The sequence below is a fragment of the Ciconia boyciana genome, chromosome 1 (assembly GCF_034638445.1).
Source record: "Ciconia boyciana chromosome 1, ASM3463844v1, whole genome shotgun sequence".
Taxonomy (NCBI): Eukaryota; Metazoa; Chordata; class Aves; order Ciconiiformes; family Ciconiidae; genus Ciconia; species Ciconia boyciana.
In genome coordinates, this window is record NC_132934.1 from 22817891 (window position 1) to 22840423 (window position 22533).

The window sequence follows — 22533 nt, forward strand, 5'->3', positions numbered from 1 at the left end:
ATACCAAGAATATGAGTATGAATAACATGGCCGGACACAAACATGTATATAACACGGCTGGACACAACGCATATATCAAGAATATGAGTAACACGGCTGGACGCAAACACGTTAAAAGATAATAAAGCGACTCTATATATAGAGATTTCTAAGTTTTCCGCGGAGGCACTTGATATAACCAAGTGTTCGACTCTTACCCAAAGGCGTCCCGATGGGGGGGAAGAGAGGCTCAGCCTGTCGACTGATCCCAAACGTCAGAGTGGTACACGATGGTGTCTTCCCTAACATTCTCTCTCTCTTAAGCTATTTTATACTATTTTTCACCTTTCAGGTGGAGCTTGAGTGACTCTAGTCATACATACCTTTGTTTAGGATTGGTGTAAAGTTTTCTTGCTTCGCTTTTAAAGGTATAAGCTAGGAAAATTCAGAGCGCAAGCTCAGTGAGGGGTGGTCGCACCTTGGAGGCGGGTAGCTTTTGGGATGGAGGTGTGTTTTGCTATTATAATGTTGTTATAATGAGCAAAGTTCACCAAAAGGACAGCATTTTGTCAAAAACATCACAGGCTGTTGGCCCAGGGTAGTAAATATGCAGCTTATCAGTTCCATGACACCTTTAAGTTCCCATAGTATTGCAGAGCCTGGCCGCAGCATCACCACACCGCTCCACCCTCTGGGCAGCACCTCTTAGAGTCAGCACACCAAGTTCCCCTGGCGTTACCAACATCTAAGGTTGCAGGCCGAGGGAACTCCCATGGAATGGATTCCTTACATGTCAGCCACATTCCACCTGGGGAGCTTCTTCAATGCTGTGCCTTACCTAAAAGTGTGAATATAAGTTCTAATTTCTAAGTCACCTCAGCAATTATCCCACACCCAGACAGTACTTTTTGCTTCTTCCAGCTCCTCAGCCCCAGTTTCCCAGATGCCAACCAGCTGGGCTCCAAGAACAGGTGAGAAAATGCAGTGTTGTATGGCAAAAAGGGAATGTGTGTCTCTAGCTCCAGCCCCACAATCCTCCCCCAGGATGGACTTGATTTGGAGATGGCATAAAGGGAAGGGGCTTGTCTCATCATGTGACACAACATGGCTGAAGGAAGTTGTCACAGGACACAGTTCTGGCAACTGTGAAAAAGTAGCTACCCCCACAAAATATCAGGACTGCATCCTGCCCTGACTTATATCGATGGGCACCTAAAGTCAAGCCTTTAGGGGAACTAGCAAGGATGGCAGCACAAGCATGGAATCTTATAATGTCCTGATCCGAGCCCATCATAATTTTCCTAGTGAGAAAAAGACTTTAATTTCTCATGCTTCTATACCATACATCTCTTTTGTACTCTCTGGACAAAACCTATAATTACCCACATTTCAAAAGCTGTTCCGTATGTCTCATAGTCTAAAAACTTGCTTTCCACTTACCTGGAAATGAATCACTGGACTTCACAGGAGAATTAAGAGCTTTTGTGCTTCTGGGAAATGAAACTCAGTAGTTTGCTTATATTGCCAAGCAAAAAGTAGCACAAAAGTCAAGTGGAATCTATATTTGACTGGGATTTACTACTAATTACTACAGATGACTTACAGATCAGAGGCGTACTTTCCTTGGGTGGGACGAAGTCTGTTTTCTTCGTGACAATACTAAGTGAGCAGTGAACGATGTGGTTTCTGGCAGGCACAGCAATTGTTGCTGTCAAGCAGTGGTTCACAGGGCAGATAATATGCAAGAGAAAGTTTCTCGCAATTAAGTTCATTCTTTGTCTCCCTTTGTCTCACACTTCACACACATGAACATACACACAACCTTCACAAAAATTCACAACTGTCAGATTAGACGTGGGATGGGAATTGTGGTTGTGAACTATATTGCAAAGAACATTCTTTAGGTGCCCCTCACACTTTGCTGGAGTTTTTCAGAATTCCATAAAATTGCCTATTACATTTAAAAGCAGTGTCTTTACAGACCTTAAAATATAGATAAGAGAATGCTGCTACCCTGTATGCTGAGTCTACCCAAACCTATCTCCAGGAAAGACTTGATGCAATGGTTCTTCATTTCTGTGAGCTGGCACCAAAATATTGGAGTATTTAATGGAGAAAGAGAATGAAACCTTGTGAAAATCTAAACCAAATTACCCTGTAGTCTTTGAGTCTTATAAAATACAAGAAACATAGATGGTGGCTTACATTCTTCAAACACAGTCACTACTTTTCTCTCATAATTATGACAGAGCATTGCTAAGCTGGAGTACAGTAGAGCACCCATTAAGGAATCAGAGAGTCCTCTTTCATCTGAGGCAGTGACACAACGGCAGCAATTTTTGTACAGCTATTTTCCATGATGACCAATGTCTCTGCACCAGGCAGATAATGACAAGTGATAAACAGCCCTCACAAGTACATTTACATTATCTTTGTGATCTTTTCCATGGAGTAAATCTTAGTCTGCAATATCAACTTGTGCAGACTAGGTTGTATATATATACTGTTCCAGGGCTCTTTGAAGAGCAGACTGGCTATATCCACACCCCCCAAAGGGAGGGTAAATACCCTGGAGCCTAAGCTGTGCCCATGCTTTGTCTCAGATGGGAAAAGTTGGTTTGTTCCAAATGAAAACCCTGGAGTGAACTAATATATATGTAATGTGGATGATCAGAACCCTGAAGTAAACTGGAACAATAAAGTTTCACCCTAGGGACTACAAATTATTTCTTAGACAAAGAAAATAACAAAAATATCAGAGAGCTTTTTATTCCCCAAAGACCGAGGGTCATTTCACAATGCCCCTTCAGATCCAGTTTCCTGAAAGTTGGCCCTGTATCACTTTTAAGTGCCTGATAAGAGCTTTGTAGCAACTGGAACACATTTACCTCAGCATCTTGTTGGTGTTTGTCTCTCCAAAGTATTCGTTTAAGTTAGTTCCAGCTGGCTGTGATTGAAAGCGCTGCCTCCTCAAGGCATTCCACCTCATGGGACACAAGGAAAAATAGGAGGACAAAAGAGACAGAGATAAACTCATTAATAATTCCATTTATGCAAGAACAGATCTCCAAAGCCATTTCTGGACTAGAGAAAGGCAGAGGAACAAAGCTCTCACTCTGAACTCCAAGAGCTCTGCTCACAGAAGACAGAAGATTTCTTGTCAGCGAGGAAGTAACACATGCCTGTGTTACTTCAGCTGTGAAGGCATAGGTTCTTGATTTGCCCCTAGCCTTTGTTGAACTTTGGGCATGCCACAAAGGCCTAAATCCCCCCAAGGTATCCAATTCAAGAACTTGTGAGCTCATCTTCATGTGGAGGCCAGATGGAGCTGCAGTGGGGCAGCTCCCAGGAATGAAAATTAGCAAACAAAATGAAAAAGCAATGCACTAAGACAGCATCTGAAGGTTTTGCAGCAACAGTTGAAAGACATAATGAAGGACAAGCAGAAGAAAAATGTTGGCTGGATTTGACTGCAGTTTTTACTGACAGACTGGGAAGCCCTGTTGCACCACTTCTTTTTGAAAGTGAGGATGACGTCTGGTGAGCTGGCCAGCAACAACTAGCTATTTGGTGAATATTCTCCTGGCAGTAGAAGCAGATGAAGTCTGATCACCTTGGAGCTTAGAAATAAAGGTGATCTGTAACACACCCTTAAAGAGCTAGAAATGTGCCTCTAGAAAGAAACTTGAGGGTCACAAAACACCATGGAAGTCAGCTGCCTGAAAACAGGCCAAAGGAGCTGAGTCAGGCTAGATATTGATGACAGTTTTCTGCTCATCATTAACTCACAGAAACTTAAAGGAACATAGGAAGGATGCCTCAGTTTGAATCATAAAAAAACCCCACAGTCTCTGAAGAAAGGGAGCCCAAATGAGGTAGATCATTTGGCTCGGCTCAGTCTCATACCTTAAATAAGCCAAGACAGAAAGAGCAAATTTGGGAAACACAGCTCAAATAACACTACAGAACATATATCCAGGAAAAAGACTGAAGTTTTGTTTCTATAGCAAGGTGAGGACAGATACCAGATTGCTGTCTGTGCTCTGACTTGGCCAGAGCAAGTTATCCTCAGTCTGGGAACCACATTAGTGCTGTGGTCAAAATGATCTATCCTGCCTTTCAGTAAACGTTGTTAGTTTAGGCATATTCCCACACAACTGCAGTTGACTTCCAGGACTCAGATACACACCGTCTTAGAGCACAGGCAGAAAAAGCTTGCATGGTCTAGAAATATTCTGAGATATTCAGACACTCATGGCTGCAAGGTTCATCAGTGTAACCTGGTTAGGGCACAGATTAAGAAACTGGGTAGATAAAAGGACACATCAATGGAACCAGCAGAACATTTAAGGGTTATTATGATATTGGTATCTGCAGACATACAGTGAACCATGTCTTCCAGGGTGAGCTGGCAACAGCCAAATATGAAGGCACTCAGCTGGCCAGGGTCTTGCAGGTAAAAAAATCAATGAGTAGAAACTACAGATGTAGGAAGAGATTCTGGATTTCCCAAAGAATGTGAATTGAGAGCAGAAGAGGAAGAGCCACCAGAGTGGAAGCAGACTGCCACAGAAGCCCAACACTGCAAGAGGAAGAGATTCATAATAATATTAAGTAACCAGAGAAAGTGAAAGTTCTACTTCTCCAAATAAAGGGAAACTGACAGTAATGCAAAAAAATGAAAGAAATAGCCCTGTCAAGTGCCAGTACTTTTAAGGTGGAAAATGGTCATGAAGGGACTATTAAACGTATATGGCTGTTGTGTGACTCAGTGTTTCTCCGCTCATTTGAATCACACCTTTGCTTTCTCTCCCCACTGTTAGGACTGTTATTATTGAACAAGAAAAAAAATGACAGGCTGTTTCCACACCCTTTCAAACTCATGCTCTGGATTTAGAAGCTGAGGCATAAGATGACTTGCTGAGGACCCAACAAAGTGGGAAGTCCTATGGGTAAGAAGCCTCTTCAGGCACACTGAAGAGGACTCACTGTCAGACAAGGAGGTTCTGGGTCTGTTTGTCTCCCACTCACCATGACGCTGTGCTGCATGAAGGAGGGGACAAGATAGCATAGGGCAGGGATGAAAGTAATAAGCAACCAGGTAGGGCAAATGTATGCACTGCATGTAGAGCAGTACATGCCTGGTTCCTCTCCACTCGCATTCCCATTTTACCTGGAGGTTCTGAGTGAGGAGTAGATCTGAGCCAGCAATGTGAATCACACCTGGGCTGGCTGGCTTCACCTCCTCCTTCCCGCTCCTGCCTCACACTCTTTGTCCCCTCTAGTCCATCTCCCCTGCCCCACCTCCAGGCATCCCTGCCTCCACTTCTGCATGTCCACTTCATCCTTCACCCTTTATGGGCTTCCTTCTGCAGGCTTCATATACAGTGTTTCCTGCTGAGTGCTTCTCCCTGCCTGTGCCCATAGATTGCTCAAAGTACATTCTCCCCGTCTTTTATCTAGTCATCCTGTCTCTGGGCCTTCTTTTGCCTTGCATCCTTTCTTCTTCCAGACACATCCCATCAGAAAACCTGTCATGCAAAAACTGTTGGCCGAGCACAAACCCAGCTTCAGAATGCATATAAGCTGTGAGAGCAAAGCTTGCAAACCTCTGGAGTGGGTATTCAGCCACGGAGCATGTACTAGAAGCTGCGAAATATGTGAGAATAGTGGCTATTGGCTCAAAGGAAAGACTTTTTTTATTATATTGGCTACTGCATGAAAAGGTCCAAAACCTTACAGCACTCATGTGGAGACAGCAATGTGGAACATGATCTCATCCCAAGCTGATTTTGAAAATTGGACCTTTAGAAGTTAGATAGGAACTTACACAGCTTTAGAAGAGGGTGGTTTAGGTGTCATTAGTCAGCATGTAGTCAATGGCAGGAAACATATCTTACAAATTCCACCTGTTGAAAGATGCAGTCTAGAGAAATTATCATCTGCTTTCCAGTAGAGAAGCTGTCCTGTTTTTATTGTATCAGCTATATATTAAGGAGTCATTTAGTAAGATGAACAGTAGATGAGATCTGTCTTGACACTGATGGTTCCTAGGAAATCATAATTTCTAGAGTTCTTGTGAATCCAACACAGGAACTGACCCTTGCACATTTAGTTAAAGTTTTTAAAAAATGGCACTTAGTGCCACATAAAAGGGCCTATTCCTGCAAAATGTGAGTCAGTGATATTGACAATGTCTTGGAGAGGTAGAAAACCAGAAGAGGGATGGGAATAATAGCTCCCACCATTGCTACTGGACTTGTTCCAGTACTGCACTAAACACAGTAGCATTACATGTTTGCACTACAGAGCGTTCTGAATAAGAGAGAAACTGTTTTCTTAGTCCAGGAAAGATATTTCTGTGTACAATAAAAATCTTACAGGGGATATGAGATATAAGATAAAGTCACCATTTTTTAAGGCCAGCTGTTACAGGACATGAGCAAGGGGAATTTACTCATTGCAACTTTTCACAGTAAATTGAAGCAAATACATTTTCTTCTGTTTGCTAAGCACAGGTTGCAGTGTTACATTACAGTTCAGTCAATCTGCTATCTAAGGAACTAACAGGAGCAGCACTGTTTCCACTCCCCTATAGCTGGGCTGCTTCCCTTCTGCTGGCTCACACATGCCTGACTTTGTAGTTCAGGAAGTGAAATCAGCAGTAAACTAACCCTACAAAAGTAGTCATTATTTCTCTTCCCATTTATTTCTCTGAAGTAGTTCATCAGAAGTCCAGAAAAGAGATGGGTCAGGAACACAGCCTGCAGAGCACTGGACTAGATCTGCTGTGGCTGTTAGTGAATACACAGCTACTCATTAGAATGTGGCAATTCAAGCATGCCACTCAACTATCACTTGCTATCAAGGAAATGTATCCACTACTGCAAATAAAGACATCCAAAATACTGCAGCAGCATCAGTCTGGTTTCCCACACCAGACCCAGTGTGGGTGTGGCAAGTGAAAATAAGTGCCTAAATAAGTGGAGGAAAACTGCTTTAATTTATGTGGTACCTTTAAATGTTAGTTTCAGGTTTGTGCAATGTACTAGACACAACTGAAAGTCTTTTGAAGAGATTACTGCAAAGCATCTATCAGTGCTTTTGCTATACCTCAATGATATTCTGATATATGCTAATATCTGGGAAGAATTGGGACATTGATGCTCTGTGATAATAGTAAGAATGTACGTATGAAATAAAAACAGAATAACCGTAGGTTGTCTCAAAAGAGGGTGATTGGACTGGGCCCACAATAAGCAAGAAGGGAATTTCCTTCAACAAAAGAATGGAGGCTCTACAGAATTAGCAAAGTCTATAGGCTATCACATAGGGGATTTTTGCATTTGACTGTTATTACAGCACGTTTACTTGTGCATTGGTCGATATTGCAAAACTATTGCATCATTTGGGTGAGAAAAAGAAAATATTTCAGTGGTCATCAGAGTGAAATGAATACTTTTAGAGCTGGGAAAGATTCTCATACCTTCCTCTTTCAGGATTGACCTACCAATGTTTAAAATACCTTGTGAAAAAGGAAAAAAAACTTTATTTTTGCAGCTGTACTGTCTCAAGGACAGTAGTGTCTGGTAGGTTAGTAATGCAGAACTCTAACTTCTCTAGACAAGTCACCATCTGAGGGGAACTCCTTCCAGTGCGTTACATGTATAGGGTGGTCCAGTTGCTATTTGAGAGAGTGGGAAGAGCTGGTCTCAAGTGGAGCACGAACTTTGTAATCAGAAGAGACAATGTTTACCTGAAGTAGTGTATTAGAAACAGGACTCTCAAAGATCAGCTTGGGAGTCAATCAGAAAAGCTACCAGCAATTTTCTCACTACACAAATGCAAACAGGCAGACCTGAGCCAAAGTATGGAAATACTATTAGGGATTATTTGCAAACATTGCCATAAGCAGGAATGTCTTAATGCTAAGCATTTAGGCTAAATTGTCTAGGCTCCCTCTAAAACAAGTATCCGAGCAGAATGAAGTATGCTTGGGAAGTACCTGTCTCTCTGCAGTGGCCATCATGGGAGCCTAGACTACTACCTTTGAATGGATACTTTACTTTCAGAGTTAATTTAAGTGACATCTGCTATGTTCAGCATTGAAGCTTTCCTGTAAAACAGCACCAAAGTGATCAGGACCATGGCTGGTCACATTCTCTTTGGTATTTCCATTGCTGCAGCCAACAAGAGAAGATACACTGCAAGAGATTTAGCGTCTGTGCAGCTGAAACAGCATCTTTTCATTGAAAGCATCCAGCTTCAGTACAGTTATTGTTGCTTCAGGAACTCATATGAACTTGTCATTGGAGGTGGCGTTTTGTCTTAGCTACACTTAAGTTTTCAGATCCTGCCACACCCGTATATTCATTTTCAGTCTGAGGACATATTCAAAAAGTTGATCTTAAGACTTTGCTGCAATAAAAAGCACATGGTACAAATCAACCTTTCCTACAGAAAAGACATTTCCACTGGAGGAAAGTGAAGAGAGTAATGTTATGATGCTCTCTCAATTGAATGGCTGAATGTCTTGTTTCTGGCTGCAGTCTGGAGGGTATTAAAGGAAAAGCAGATGTCTGAATAGATCAGTGCTTCTATTTCAGCCAAAGCAAGTAACTAAATGCTTTAGGAAAGCTGCCTTGCCGCCTCCGCTTTTGGAGCTTAGCACTGCTTGGAATAAGAATATGTCTAATAGATGTGCAGTCTGCACAATGAAGCTTTGATATCAAAGGAGCCAAGCAGAATTTGTCTTCTTCAGGGCACCTCAAAAATCTTGTGTTTCAACACAGCAGATATGTCTCTTACACCATATTTGTCTCCTGTAAATTGCTCTTTGAAAGTCTTGAAACAAAAAAAACACATGCAGATGGAAAATATTTTTTTATTTATCAACTTCTTGTTCCAGACCCTAAGTCCCCACCCATATTGCTGATCCCACATGAGCAATTCCACATGGTTTTAGGATTTGCTATTAATCATCTTTTAGTCAAATTTATTTCCTTGTTACACAACAGGAAGTAAGGTGTTTGACAGGAGTATCCCATGAAATAAAGGCCAAATGTTTGATAATCAGTACAGTGTGTAATATTATTCTCAACAATCGAGTATAAATACTGATATAATGGAAAAAAAATACTTCAATTATTTCCACTAAACTGTTTCCTTCTAGGCTGGATTTCCACATGACAGTTTTAAATAGCTATCAAACCAAAGACTTGTACCTCCTCAGACACATAGGAAAGTTATCTCCAAGTCAAATACAAATGCAAACACTGAAAGCAGTTGTTAGATATATTTAAGGATTATGGTCTGTCACGGTAAGATCATCAGAATGGCATCAGAAAACAAAGGAAATTACAAAGAAGGATAATGTAACAAAGCTGAGAAAACTTCCTCCATTCTTCATGTCTCAAAAACTTTTGCTTATGGTTTAAAAACGAAGGTTACAAGTAAGAAAATCTGAAATATTTGTTCTATAGGCACACAAGGTACTATGAAAGTAGTAATTTATAGCATATTGTATATAAAATATTAATTTAGAAGGAAAATGTGAACCTAATTCTCTAAGTGATCTAAGACATTTTTTGTTTTGAAATACTGGGAACTGAGAAATCATAATCCAGCTTCTTTTGGACATGTTAGAATAGGCTTAACTTGCTAAATTCTTCACTCATAAGAATAATCTCACAGTAATTAGCAGAAACTACTAACATGAGAGATTACCAGTTAGACAAGATTTAGAAGTTACACCAAAATACAGCTTGATGTTGAGAAGATACTAAGGACCTTGAAAATGTGTTGTTAAATTCAATGCAAGGAATGCACACTCTTCACTCTAGGGGAAAAACAGAAGAGGAAAGAAGATTGGCTTTTTTTCTCTCTGTGTGAGAGAGTTCATTGCATTCATATAGAGTTGGAGTTACATAACAAATCTGACCATTTGTCTACAGCTTGTGGACTTGACTGTCACAGTCCAAACAGCACTCACATGAACAAATGAACAAAACCAAGATACTTTATTTTGAATGGTATCTTCTGACAAGGGGAAAAGCCAAAGACTGCCTCAAAGCAAAGATGGTAGCCCCTTCTCAACCACATGACTTGTATAAATTCTGCAAGGCTGCATATTTTTCCCATCTTTGAACAAGGGCTTTTCAGAGCATCTCTACTCTCTCCAGAGTTCTAGGTTGCTCCCACTATTCTAGGTTGCCTCTGAAAGGGTATCCTTAAAGGAAGAGCTTTTTTAAGAGCTCAGGGTCTACCAAATCATACATCCATGGGCTGCATTAATTACTGATTGGTTTACAACCTAGGAACAGGTGTTTTGCAAAGGGCTGTGGGAATGAAAAGAAGCACTGGAACAGCTGAGCAGACACGTCTAATGCGTGAGAGCACAGAGGGGACTGATCTGCCTGCAAATGTCAGGGAGAAAGCAGGGGCCAGGTGCTAATAATGTGAATGTCATGCTCAGCGAATCTGAGATTGTTCCAGGGCTCTTGAAGGTTTTCTTGTTACTTTACAAAATTCTCACTTCCACTGGTTATTCGTCTCCCTTTGTCCTTCTTTGGCAGCAAGGCAGTTACTTCTGATGTCAGACTGCACTGTGATGCAATAGAGAGAGAGCAAGAGGAGTCCTCAGTGGGGACGAGGAAAGGGGAGAGAGAGGAACCTGATATTCCTGCTGGCTAGTACACAATTCACTCAGACATTGCTCCTGTTCTTTAGGGAGGCCAATGATATGTTTTCAGGATTAACAACTCTATCAACTCTCAAAGATGTTTTAAACTATACATTGGATGGATACCTGTGGGTCATGGCCTTTGCTGGGTTTCCATCACCATATGTCTGACCACGAAAATCTGAAGAAACAAGTTCAAATATAGGTTGCCATTTTGTTTTCATTATGGTTCACATATTTATTCTCAAATTAACTGATTTGGGTTATTGTTGCATTCAGAATAGATAAGTTTCTTTTTTAATAGGTGAAATAATGTCTCAAAATGTTTGGCTATATTAAACGGAATCCAGAAAAGTGGCCAAAGGAAAAATAAAATTTAAAAAGAACACCAAGTTTTGTCTCTAGGTCAATGCTATTAAATGCAAAAAAATAAGGATTTTCCCATTTCCATCCTCTGTAGAGCAAATAAGGCTAAGCCATTCTAATTCCAAAGCACAGCTACTGATAGAAAAATGCAATGCATTGCGGTATAATGCATTCTACATGCCAGAAAACTCTTCTTGCAGCTGGAAAGAGAGTAGCCTTCATGATGGTTAGCTACACTGATTTTTTTTGAAGTAGATATCGTAATAACTGGAATCTTGGTTTTAAATAACAAAATACATGTTAATAACATCATGGCTCTTTCAGACACACTGACACTGTTTGGTATCTTTAACAGTGATACTTAATGTAAATTTCTATTTTACAAAGATGTATGCAGTAAATATTTTCACTACTTTCACTATGCCATTATAAGATTATTTCTCATTTAGTCTGACATTTTGTATAATCCAAATTGTCACAAATTATGGACAAATATTAGGTTTAATACTTCCTTCAGCTTTATGTGGATTTTTTTTCTTAACATCTTAGGTTCAAACACAACAGCATCCAAGTGTAAGAATTATCACTCTCGATGACATTGTCTTTAGGAAACTTTCATCATCTCCTGATTTGGAGAAGCTCGTGCTTGAGAAAATATCTTTGTTATAGAAAATGAGCATTTAAGAATACAGAAGTCCTTAGTAGTAACGCTATTACTGTTACATTAAAAATCTTACACATGACAAGCAGTTGACGGCTCCTGACAAGTCATTAAGAACACAGCAATTACAGCCATTAGTTGAACCCACCTAGTTCAGTGTCCCATCTCTGACACTGACCTGTACCATCTGCCTCAGAGGGAGGTTTTGGGAACCCCCTCCTGGTCAGCAAGCAGAGATGGAATTATCCACCTGCTAATGTGGACCGTATTATCCCAAAAATATAAAGTATGGCAGAATCCATGAAGCATGAGGTTAATATTCTCTATACAACAAACGTAGTGATCACATATTACAGTTCTGGTATTCTTGATATGCACACAGTTTCTCAGATTTTTTTTCTGAATCTCCACAAATCCTTGATCAGAACAAAAACTTGTGACAAAAAGTTCCACGTTTAAATCAAATCCTGTACCCAAAAAGTTCTTTACTCAGTTTTCAGTGTTCCACCATTTTCATTTAATACACAGACCCATTCTCTCCTACTATAAGGCAGAGGGAAATTCCCAGACTGCAATCTCTAGAGCTTTTCATTATTTCACATGCTTTCATCATACCCTTCACATTTATTAAAAGGAAAATATGAATAAGGAAAATGCATCCAGACTACATGAATCACAACATTCTATTTAATTGATTCACCTTGAGTGGGCTTGTTATGAGTTTTTAAGTGGAGAAGAAACCTGAACTAGCATTATGCAAGTGCTTGCAGAGAGATCTACATTCAGACTACAAATTCAAGCCCACTCCTTTTTAGTATCAGGCTTCCAAATCTGAAGCTATAGTTAACTGACAGGTATTTTTAAACAGAGAAACTCTGTCATAGGAATCAGTATGTTTACAATGAACTGGGAGGGGAGGTTGTTTGTTAGGGTGGGTTAGGGGAGGTGTTTTTGGCAATGCTCACATTGACTGTTCTCTCAGCTTGACTCCTTTTAGACTTTTTAGTTCTAAACTAGTCAATCCACTCCTGTGCTCTTCACCATAAACCCCACAGCCTTAGTTCACTCTGAACTCACTAACTTCTACAACGCCTTACTTTCAGGGCTTGGAGATTTCAGAATATTCTGAGTCCATAAGCATATCTGAGTGTACCTCAAATCATAATAATATCCTCACCATACTTCTGCAGTGGAGGGAAATACTACTGTCCCATTTGCAGAGGTGGGGAATTAACAGTAGGGCTGTGCTACAATCACTACAATGACAGCACTGTGTGCCTACTTGCCAAGGACTGTTTTTAACTAGTTACCTCATGTACCAACAGCAAGGTAAATATAGGTATAGCATGCAGAACTTGGCACAGGATGGAAAATTCACCCAGGAAGCAGAGAAAACCGACAGCCACACAAGTTGCCCTTGCAGTAGCTAATTAAAAGCTAGTTGAGGTATATGAGTCCATTGTCTATAAAGGAAGCTGAGCATATCTAGCTCACATGCAGACACCTACATTCAGTCAGGTGAATCCCACCTCAGTTTCCCAATGAAAACACACTTCACCTGAGATGCTCTCTTCTATACAGTCAAGACCTAATTCTTCCTTTGTTGTCATTCATACTTACCACAGTGGATATCACAGATCTGCAGTGGAACCGAATAATCTACATCTGTCCTCCAGCCCTTTTAAAAGAAAGAATTGAGGCTTATTCCCCTTTCAGCAGAACTGTTACTAAACACTTGTGTTGACAAAATGAGATTGCTTTATTAGTTTACTCAAGTGACTATATTTTTAAATCCGGTTTTAAATAAATGCATATGGAGAGTGCTGGTCTAGTGTATTTAGTGAGTTGCAATCACTTTTAGGTTTCTAAATGATAAAGCTAATCAGATTTTTTTTGGGGGGGAAGAACTGTATTCTGACAGATAATGTCTTGTTTACAAAATAAACGATTTATGCAGGAAAACATCAATTTTACCACCAAATCTGATTTTTCACTAGAGAAAGAACAAGTCTCATTACCCAGAAGACTCTTGTCAATCTCACTTTCATCTTGCCCCTTTCTTCCTAGCAGCAGAAAGTGAAGCTGACAAGGGTCGTCCAGGGCAGCTTCTGGAGCCTCAGAGCTCCGGCTGTCAGTCTCTCTTGTCCTGGTGTCTGCTGAGAACATTAACTCCAGAGAGGAATAAACCTATCAGCTTCATGCTCATTGTCTATTAATGTTGCCTTAATGAAGTTCAGCTATGGAAATAGTGTGCAAAAATGTCAGAAATAATTTGCTCAGCTCTGCTTTCAGGAGTGCTAATTCTAGCATACTATGCATTTACTGTGCTGTTTGCTATATGCCTAACCTTTTCTAGTTAATGTCAATTTTTAAAAAATTCATCTGTGATTTACTTGGATCTTTTGATACCTTGGAACTTTTTATTACAAAGGAACATATAAAGACAGGATTAGCAATTTCCTCATGATATCCTTTTATCTGCCACTCACAAAGGAGCAAGATCATGGAGAGCAACTTCTCTGTTAATTAATGTCATCGCAACAAGAGGTGGTGGCAGCACGACAAGCTATAAATAATGCTCTTTGCCAACTCCACTTGCACAGTAATCAGATTTGGCTGGGAGGAGAAAACAGCGAGAGTGCCTGCTGGGTTTCTTTTTTTTTTTTTTTTTTTTTTGATGATTTGTTTATTTTGTACAGATTACCTGGCAAAATCAAGACACATACCTGAATGCAAATTGTTGACCCACAGATTTCCCGTGACATAGTGATTGATACAGGATCTCCCTAATGAAAAGAAAAAAATTGAAAACTATTATTTTCCATACCCTGGAACAATGAAAACGTATTGTGTCTCTCCAGCTCTTTGGTTTGTTTGCCAGTAATGCTACATGTTCTACTGTGTCAGAAAACTAATAAAGTATATATTCATTGTGGAAGGTTATTTATTTTCAGCGATATGCCCGGATCTCAATGACCATAAGCAGCTAGTGTAGTTTTGCAAAGCACAGTTTGGGCAGCACAGGAAGAGGGCTAATATTCCTGCATTTTATGAAGCATCATAAGGCAGGACACCCTCCCCACCGTGGCTGCTCGCACCATGTTAGCCAATGAGCATCTTCACTTCTTTTCCCTGGTGTACATGAGTTGAAGGAATGACCCTTTCTTTACATTTCTTTTGGATTTCCCATCACATTGTATGCTGAGAACAAGTTCAGCCTTAGGGTAAAATTGTCCTAAATGACTGTTCTGACACTTAACATTTGATTGTTTATTGTTTGTCCTCAAAATAATGTTAGTTACTTCACTAAAAGCTATGAATCCTACATGGCATGAGTTTGCTTTTAGTGTGGCAAACTCCTAAAATAATTTGGGGCAAATTAGGGGACTATGTTCTTTTTCGAGCATGACTGAACAGGGATTACTAGGTGGAGAATGAACCTTGGTTTCTGGGAACACAGAGCTAAGTCTTGCTGAAAACTTTGTGTATATTGCTCATGGTGTTGAGACAGGAACTGTATGTAATTTATGTGGGCTCCCATTCTGTCACAGTAGCAGGGGACATAACAGCTTTGTACTGCAGGGAAGAAAACAGCATTTTCAAATGCATCGGTGCCCTTTGTGAAACACACACTTCAATACCTAGCTGTGCTTTATTGGTGCTCCACCATTACTCTTCTCACTTAGCAATTCACACAGGGAACCTTTAAAACCAGAAAGTCTAAACTCCACAGATTTCTTGTGAAATAAGCCAGTTGAAGGGAAGTGCCACTGTAAGTGTTCACTGAACATGGTGCCTGACAACTCTTCTACCATACAGATCTCCATCTCTGCCGGTAATACAGCATTTCCCCAGATACCTTGCCCCATTAGGACAGACTCTTGATAGCACCACCAATGCCCTCTGTGGTCTGTGTTAATCACACAAGGTGTATCCTAATCAGGATAGCTGTTTTTTCCCAGGCCTTTCCCCATGATTATTCAGTTCTGGGATCTCCTGCAGGAGCAGTTATCATGTTCCACTTAAGCATGTCCTCAGCTTGAGCAGCAAAGCTGAGTTGGGAAACTCTGCTTTGAACAGCTGCTCTGTTACATTCAGCACCAGAGGTGTAATAAAGACCTAAAATGATTCACTGGAAAATAAATTCAGCTTTTGGTGTCCACCCCTTTGAGTTTAAGATGTCCTTATTCATAGCTGCCTGCTTGTCAGCTACCCCCTGGTATGTGCAACCTGTACACTGAAAGTATCAGAGGTACTTGAAAAAGTCACAGTCGCAGCATTTACCCGCATACAGTGGCAAAGAAAGAAGTACAGCTGGAATATATCCTAAAAAGAGGACAGGTGTAGGAGCTACAGCATGCTTGTGTCTTCTAAAGCACATCCCCCTACAGCAGAGTGAAGTCAGTGGGCACAGTCAGGAATAACAGTAGAAATCACAACATCTGGACTTCTCAGCTGTCTCAAAATCCATCATATGACATTTCATATACCTGCTTAGTGGAGCAGACAGCAGGAGCACACATTTAGGGGTGGACATAAGACTACCGAGGAGCTGGCTGCTGAACCAGCAGGATGCCTTTCAGCATGGTGGTCCTAGTATCTCCTAGGACCTATCCTGCTAATATTACCCTATTTGAAAAATAATGCTATGGCCACTCTTCTGCTCTTTGACCCCACTTTCCAGCTGTACCTCTCAGCAGATCACAGGTCAAGCCAACAAGGTAACTCTGGTAGGCAGGGTTGAAGGGCAAGGGCAAGCCACAGTGCTTCACTGAAAAATACAGGCTTAGTTGCAAGAGAGGAATGAGGCTCCTATTTCATGACTAGCTGCTGCCTGAAACAGAAATCTCATTCTCCCATAATCTTTTCCCTCTCTCCCCCGCTTTGCTGGAAGAAGCAGTTGTGTAGTCACACAGTCAGCCAGCTCAGAAAGCTAATTTGGCTGAAAACTTACCTTTTTTGTGTGTTGAGTTTGTTTTGGCAGCTGTGAGATTTAGCGTGGCTTAAGATCATCATGGATTTATGCCTCAAGTCTTACATTTCATGATGTAAGATTTGCCAGGTCAGCTGTATTAGTGACCCATATATGAATACTAACACTACATCTGCTATATACATAATAGAAATACTACACTACAAAAATTATTAAAAGAATATTAAGGTTCCACTCAAGAGTCACTTCCTTTGATGTGACTCATTTGACTTCAGGATCCTTATTTATTTCTTGCTTCAGTGTGAGATCAGAATTAGAACTACATGCTTTAAAAATGTTCCAGTAATTGTTCCAATATGTACATGCGTGGGTTTATTAATGCTTTCAAGCAGAGTGATGAATAGAATAATAAATGAATGCAGTTAGATATGATTAAAAGTCTTACAATGTTTAAGAAATAATATATACAAACCACAGAGACTGAATGGTGCATCCCAACAGATTCACATGAGGCCAGCTGCGTCCTGTTACACACAAGCACTGAGAACTGTGCCTTGGTTTGGGATGTGAAGAAAACTTGTATTTGTTCTGCAGCTGCAGCAGTTCTCATTTTCCAAGCTGATATTAGGGGGAAAGACTTACTTTTAGATGTACAAGGACCATGTATTATATTCTAAATAGTTATACTTAAAATAAATGTCTTTTTAATTAGTTAAGTGCCACCAAATGATATACAAGTAATTATTTTGGTTCCCACAAGTTACTTTTTGCACCGATAAACACTTAACCTACTGGGAATACATAGAAGTAGGAAGCTGACAAATCTCTTTGCCATAATTTACAAGCTACAGTGATGTGAATATATCTCACTTGCTTACTGGAGGAAGGCTCATATCTAGTGACTGATTTTTCACAATTTCATATTATGTAATTTAAAAAATATATTTACCTGGAAATTCTCCATGAGCAAATGGACATTTAACCCAAGAGCCTTGCTTGGTTGTAAACTGAAAGCAGAGAAATTTGTTAGGAAAACTGATTTTTCCATTTCAATCTGTGGCTACAGATTCAACTAGAGATGACCAGTGCATTCCAGAGAGTTGCAGAAAGTGAATTCACAGCTTTCCTGGTCTATGGTATCTTCCAACCCTTGATTTAAATTAGGTCCCTCAATTCTTCAGATATTTATGCACATGCTGATTTTACAGAAACATGTAGTTCCACTGACTTAAAAGTAATCTAAAAGAAAACAATAATATGCCTATATTAACCTTACGTGGCATTCTTTTCTCAACTAGAATTTTAAAAAGGTACTCCAGTAAATGTAGTGTATCGATCATTTTTATTACCAAATATTTAATACGGAAAACTTTATACATTAAGTTTAGTGCATGCTTCAGAGTTTGCATTGACCTAAAACATTTTTCCCTGCTTTTCTTAAGCAGAGAAAACGGAAGGCACAATCTGACCTGTTTCCTATCATTGCTGCTGCACTTCCAAAGAACCTCCTTTTAATCTAATCTTTCAGATTTCCTTCATTCATACTTTCCATTCATCAGAGCTATGAAACAACATATTGATCCTAAAGAACATTAGTGACTCATTTTTTTAGAGCTGACAGAAAGAGGGCAGTTAATAGGTGTTTTACAAAGAAATCCCTTTACCTTCATGCAGAGTCTCGGGTGAGTGTCCACACGAGAATATTTAACCTGCTTGAAAAGAGAGCACTCAGCATTAGCTAGTTTCATTAACTAATTTCACAAAATCAATTACCCAAAATTTTCATGGTTTGATTACTGAGAAAGGAACTGGTTTGTTTACTTTATAAACATCCTAGGAAGTTAATCACATAAAATAGTAAGTATAGAAACAACTGCTACTTTGGATTACTGAATAATTTGCTTTTTTTTATCTGTAATGTAGAATTTTTATAGTCAGTCTGACCCATTAGAGCTAAATTAATTGATTCTATGGTGGCTTGTGTGCAAAATTCTGATTACACAGTCATCTTGTTTCAGTCCCTTATTTACCACTCATCAACAACTCAGCAGAACATTTAAACATACACCCAAAAGTGTTGTTCTGCCTTCAGTTCAGAAATTTTTCAATTTTCCATATCCCTGTTCCAGAAAAGACTTAAATGTAGACTGAATTTTAGACATCCACTGAAGTGACCTACAAAATGCTGCTTTCTTGATTAACAACTGTTTATCCGCCAAGGGCTTCAGCATAAAAAGCCTTGTCTCATACAAACAATTACTACCCGTGTAAGTGATCTTACTTAAATAAACACTGTTGCTCAAGTGACTGAGCACAATGGACCCTACACACAACACATGGCATCGTGACCAAAGTAGCACCTCTTTCCTGTAACTTTTTTGAGAAGAACATAATGGATGTCCTCAGGTATGTCTACAACAGGGTCACAGAAGATAGTTCTGTAACAGTCCACTCAGATATGGAGGCAGCATTGCCATCGACAGAGAAAGCCCCACCCTAATTAGAGAGAAGAGTTATGTAGCTTTTGGGCCTAAGTCGGTACATGTGCATGGTATTAGAGTGTGTGGCATTGTGTGGATTTACTGGGGGAGCTGGCACTATGTGAGGAATCTCTGCAGTAGTCTCCAGCACACTATAGAGATGTTCTTCAGGGTTACAGTACAAGAAATAGAAGAAATTCAATATCAAACTGTTTAGGATGAATTAGAAAAAAGAGAAAATTCATCCTGTCCATGAATATTAATAAATACAGGAAAACATTCATCATCTGTAATAAACTAATCTTGGATTGTGTTCTGGGTAATAGATATGACCATTACCAGCCAAACCTCATTTTAGGCTTCTTTCTTTTTTTTTCTTTCTGTTTTTTTTTTTCTTTTCTTTGTCTTTCCTGCAAGCAATGAGCTGTACTTGTTGTCAGCAGATGATGAATCCCATAGGGACCACTCGCATGTGTAAAAGTAAATATATTTGTTTTTGCAAGATCAAAGCTTTGTTGAAACCCATAAAACGGTGAATCTGAACAACCGCTAAACACTTGGCCAGGAGTTCCTAATCAAAAAAGCGCTCAACAGTCTTGAGTCAGCCCCCCCCCACCAAATCATGTCATCAGAATAATACTCATAAAGTTTCAAAAATTAAGAATTTGTATTTGATTTTATTTGCCTTTTCAGTTGTTACCCCAAGTTTACTGGCTTCTCTCCACAATCAGGAAAGCCTGAAACCTACTTTTCAAGATGAAAACCAGAATTCTAACCAACCTCATAAGTCCAGTGCATTCAGCATCATGAGACTTAGATTGAAGTATTAAGCAGTTCAAGATACATGCAATGAAAATTCTTTTCAACTTTAGAACGTAAGTGCTGGAAGAATTGAGGAAATCTATATTTCTACACCCACGATTTCAAGACTTTGGACCAGTTTGAGGAAGGCACTTCAGAGAGATCTGAATAGAGTATAAAACAATCATGCCCTACCAAGGTACCATTATGTTTCCAGTAAGATTTAAAGAGATTTAGCTTCATCTCACTTACATTTTAGGTGTCTAAATGTTAAACATCCAGATGTGATCTAATGACAATAGACTCTTATCATAGTCAGTGAAAAGAAAGAGGTACCTTCAGAGAGAAATCCTTCCGACCTTTCTTATATGCCTGTCTTCAGATGAAAGAGTTGTTCTCAATATGTCTGTTTCATTTACTTACTTTAAAGGGAATCTGAGACAAATAGCGTAGACTTGAACACCTATCTTTTAGACAGCAAAGTCAGGGCAGATGAATCATGCCTTTACTATAAATGAAAAGCAGACCCTATTTACACAAAAAAATTTAGCAAACATTACTAGCTTCACAGTCATCTCCACTTTTTATTTCTTAATAGTGAGTCAGTCAATAGGAGGTATTTGAATAAATCATGTGGTTAGTGTACAAGAACAGACTGTGATTATGAGTAGTTTTAAGTATCAGAGAAGAGAGGAATTTGCAACTGCTCTTATTCCAAAGTTTAGCTCTTCACATGCCTTTGGCCATGGCCTTCAATCTCACGGTTTGAATAAATCTGCATAGCTCTTACTTTCTCAGGAGAATTTCTGGAAGAGTTTTGTATATCTTCACATTGGTCGTTAGACTTCATTAACCTGCATAGGTTAACCATGACAAGCACAGGACAGGCTGGCTCCCAAGCTAGGGTTTGTGTCGCTGGGTTGTAAACAATATTATCCCATAGCACTTTCGTTTCTGTGCACAAAGAGTGGAAACATTATTCAAGATGTCTAAAAATGAATCAAAATTGTTAATAAATCTGGTACCTATACATGTGCTTAAAACCAAAAGCATCTCTTTTCCATTTCCTTGTCATTTTCACCAATCAGAACTGCAGTGTTTCACATTGTAACAGTGTAAAACTTGAATTCATCTCACCAAAGTGTTGGCATTTACCAGAGGTACTCAACCTGAGAGCTTAGTCTTACCAGTATCCCACTACGGTGATAGATAGGCATCACCAGGGAATGACGCCTCAGCTCTTAAGTAGGCTGCACTGCAAGTGCATTCTCTGCCCATCAGTCACCGGGGGAAATTTTTATTCTGTTTTAAAAAACTGCTGGAAATGTTTATTCTTGTAAAAAAATGCTGGTTTTAATAAATGGACATGTACTATGAAGCAAATGTTTAGAAAATATTTAACCTGACTGCGAAGTCCTGGGTCCTAACAGTTATGACAGTTTTCACAGCTATGTTTTGAATGTTATAGGAGTCTGTAATAATGTAGATATAATATAAGTGTAATCCTAGCAGCTAAGAGAATAGCACCACAATTAAGACTTCTCAGGTTTGTTTCCAGGCCTGCTCATTGACTTATTACCTGAGTTTCCTTCTCTTTTACTCCTTTGTGGCATCTACTTATTTACGTCCTAATAAAGATGCTCATTCATCTTCAGTCTCATATAATTACACTGTTTAGTAACCAACAGACATCGTTTTCTCCTCTTTTTTTCTTCTCTTAGTTACATTAACCCAAAAGAGTCATTACACAGGGGAGCTTCTTTCTGATACACAACTGTTAATTACCACCTACCACAGAACTAAATCTATAATCCCAACTTTATTACATCAATGATAAATGAGACAAAAAAAGAACCAATCTACTTTAGATATTCCAGCAAACAGAGCTGTCAGTTAGGAAAAAGAAAGATTTAAAATGAAAACAATGTGGCTTAAAAGCTGGAACTCCTTATATACTTAAATAGCTGGGTGCTAGAGTCTGAAAAATTTGTTTGAGATTCCTGCAAGGATAGTCGAGTAAACAAAAAGTATAGCTGTAAAACAGTATTTCCCATATTCACTTCCTTATCAATATCAAAGCTATAAGTTAAGTTTTCAATTGTAATTGTACATTGGAACTTCCTAAATGGACAGAAATAAGCTTCAGGAGCTTCAGTGTGCAAAGCACATACTGCCTTTTCTCTGACTAAATAAGCTTTGTAACCTATGCTTCAGCTATCCCCATAGTCCTGATTCAATGGCATCAGAGAGGAGAATGACTGCAGTAGGAGGGGAAGGAAAAGAAGCAAAATACAGAAGGAAGGAAGGAATCATGGGATTCATGAGCCCAGTTTCCTGCACTTGCAAAGCATAACCATTCCAAGCACAGGAAATAGATAGAGATAGGAGAAAATCTGGAAGAAAACAACCTGTGCTCGATGACACCCAGCTTCAGGCTGAACAGCTACTAAGAATAGAGGTTAGGACTTCATACTGCAGATGTCCAACAGGCTTTGTTTTGATGACCTGAAAGCCAGATCTGACTACATGGCATAGACATAGCTACAGACAGAGCTTGAACATTCCTATAAGTGCTCTCTATTGCATAAACAGAGAAAAAAGAATCCCTTTTTATTTAGTCAAACTGCACTCC

General features: G+C 39.5%; 1 protein-coding gene across 1 annotated transcript in view; it reads right to left on the reverse strand.

The window, feature by feature from the left end:
* Positions 1-8870: 8870 nt before the first annotated feature.
* Positions 8871-22533, reverse strand: part of IL17REL (interleukin 17 receptor E like) — a 47411-nt gene continuing 33748 nt past the window's right edge. The window contains exons 10-17 of the mRNA XM_072868386.1: positions 20692-20855; positions 18285-18332; positions 17570-17627; positions 17093-17238; positions 14414-14473; positions 13308-13365; positions 10787-10841; positions 8871-9817 (exon numbers count right to left, since the gene is read on the reverse strand). Coding sequence (XP_072724487.1) covers positions 9790-9817; positions 10787-10841; positions 13308-13365; positions 14414-14473; positions 17093-17238; positions 17570-17627; positions 18285-18332; positions 20692-20855 — 617 coding nt within the window. The 3' untranslated portion in view covers positions 8871-9789. The remainder of the gene's footprint in view (positions 9818-10786; positions 10842-13307; positions 13366-14413; positions 14474-17092; positions 17239-17569; positions 17628-18284; positions 18333-20691; positions 20856-22533) is intronic.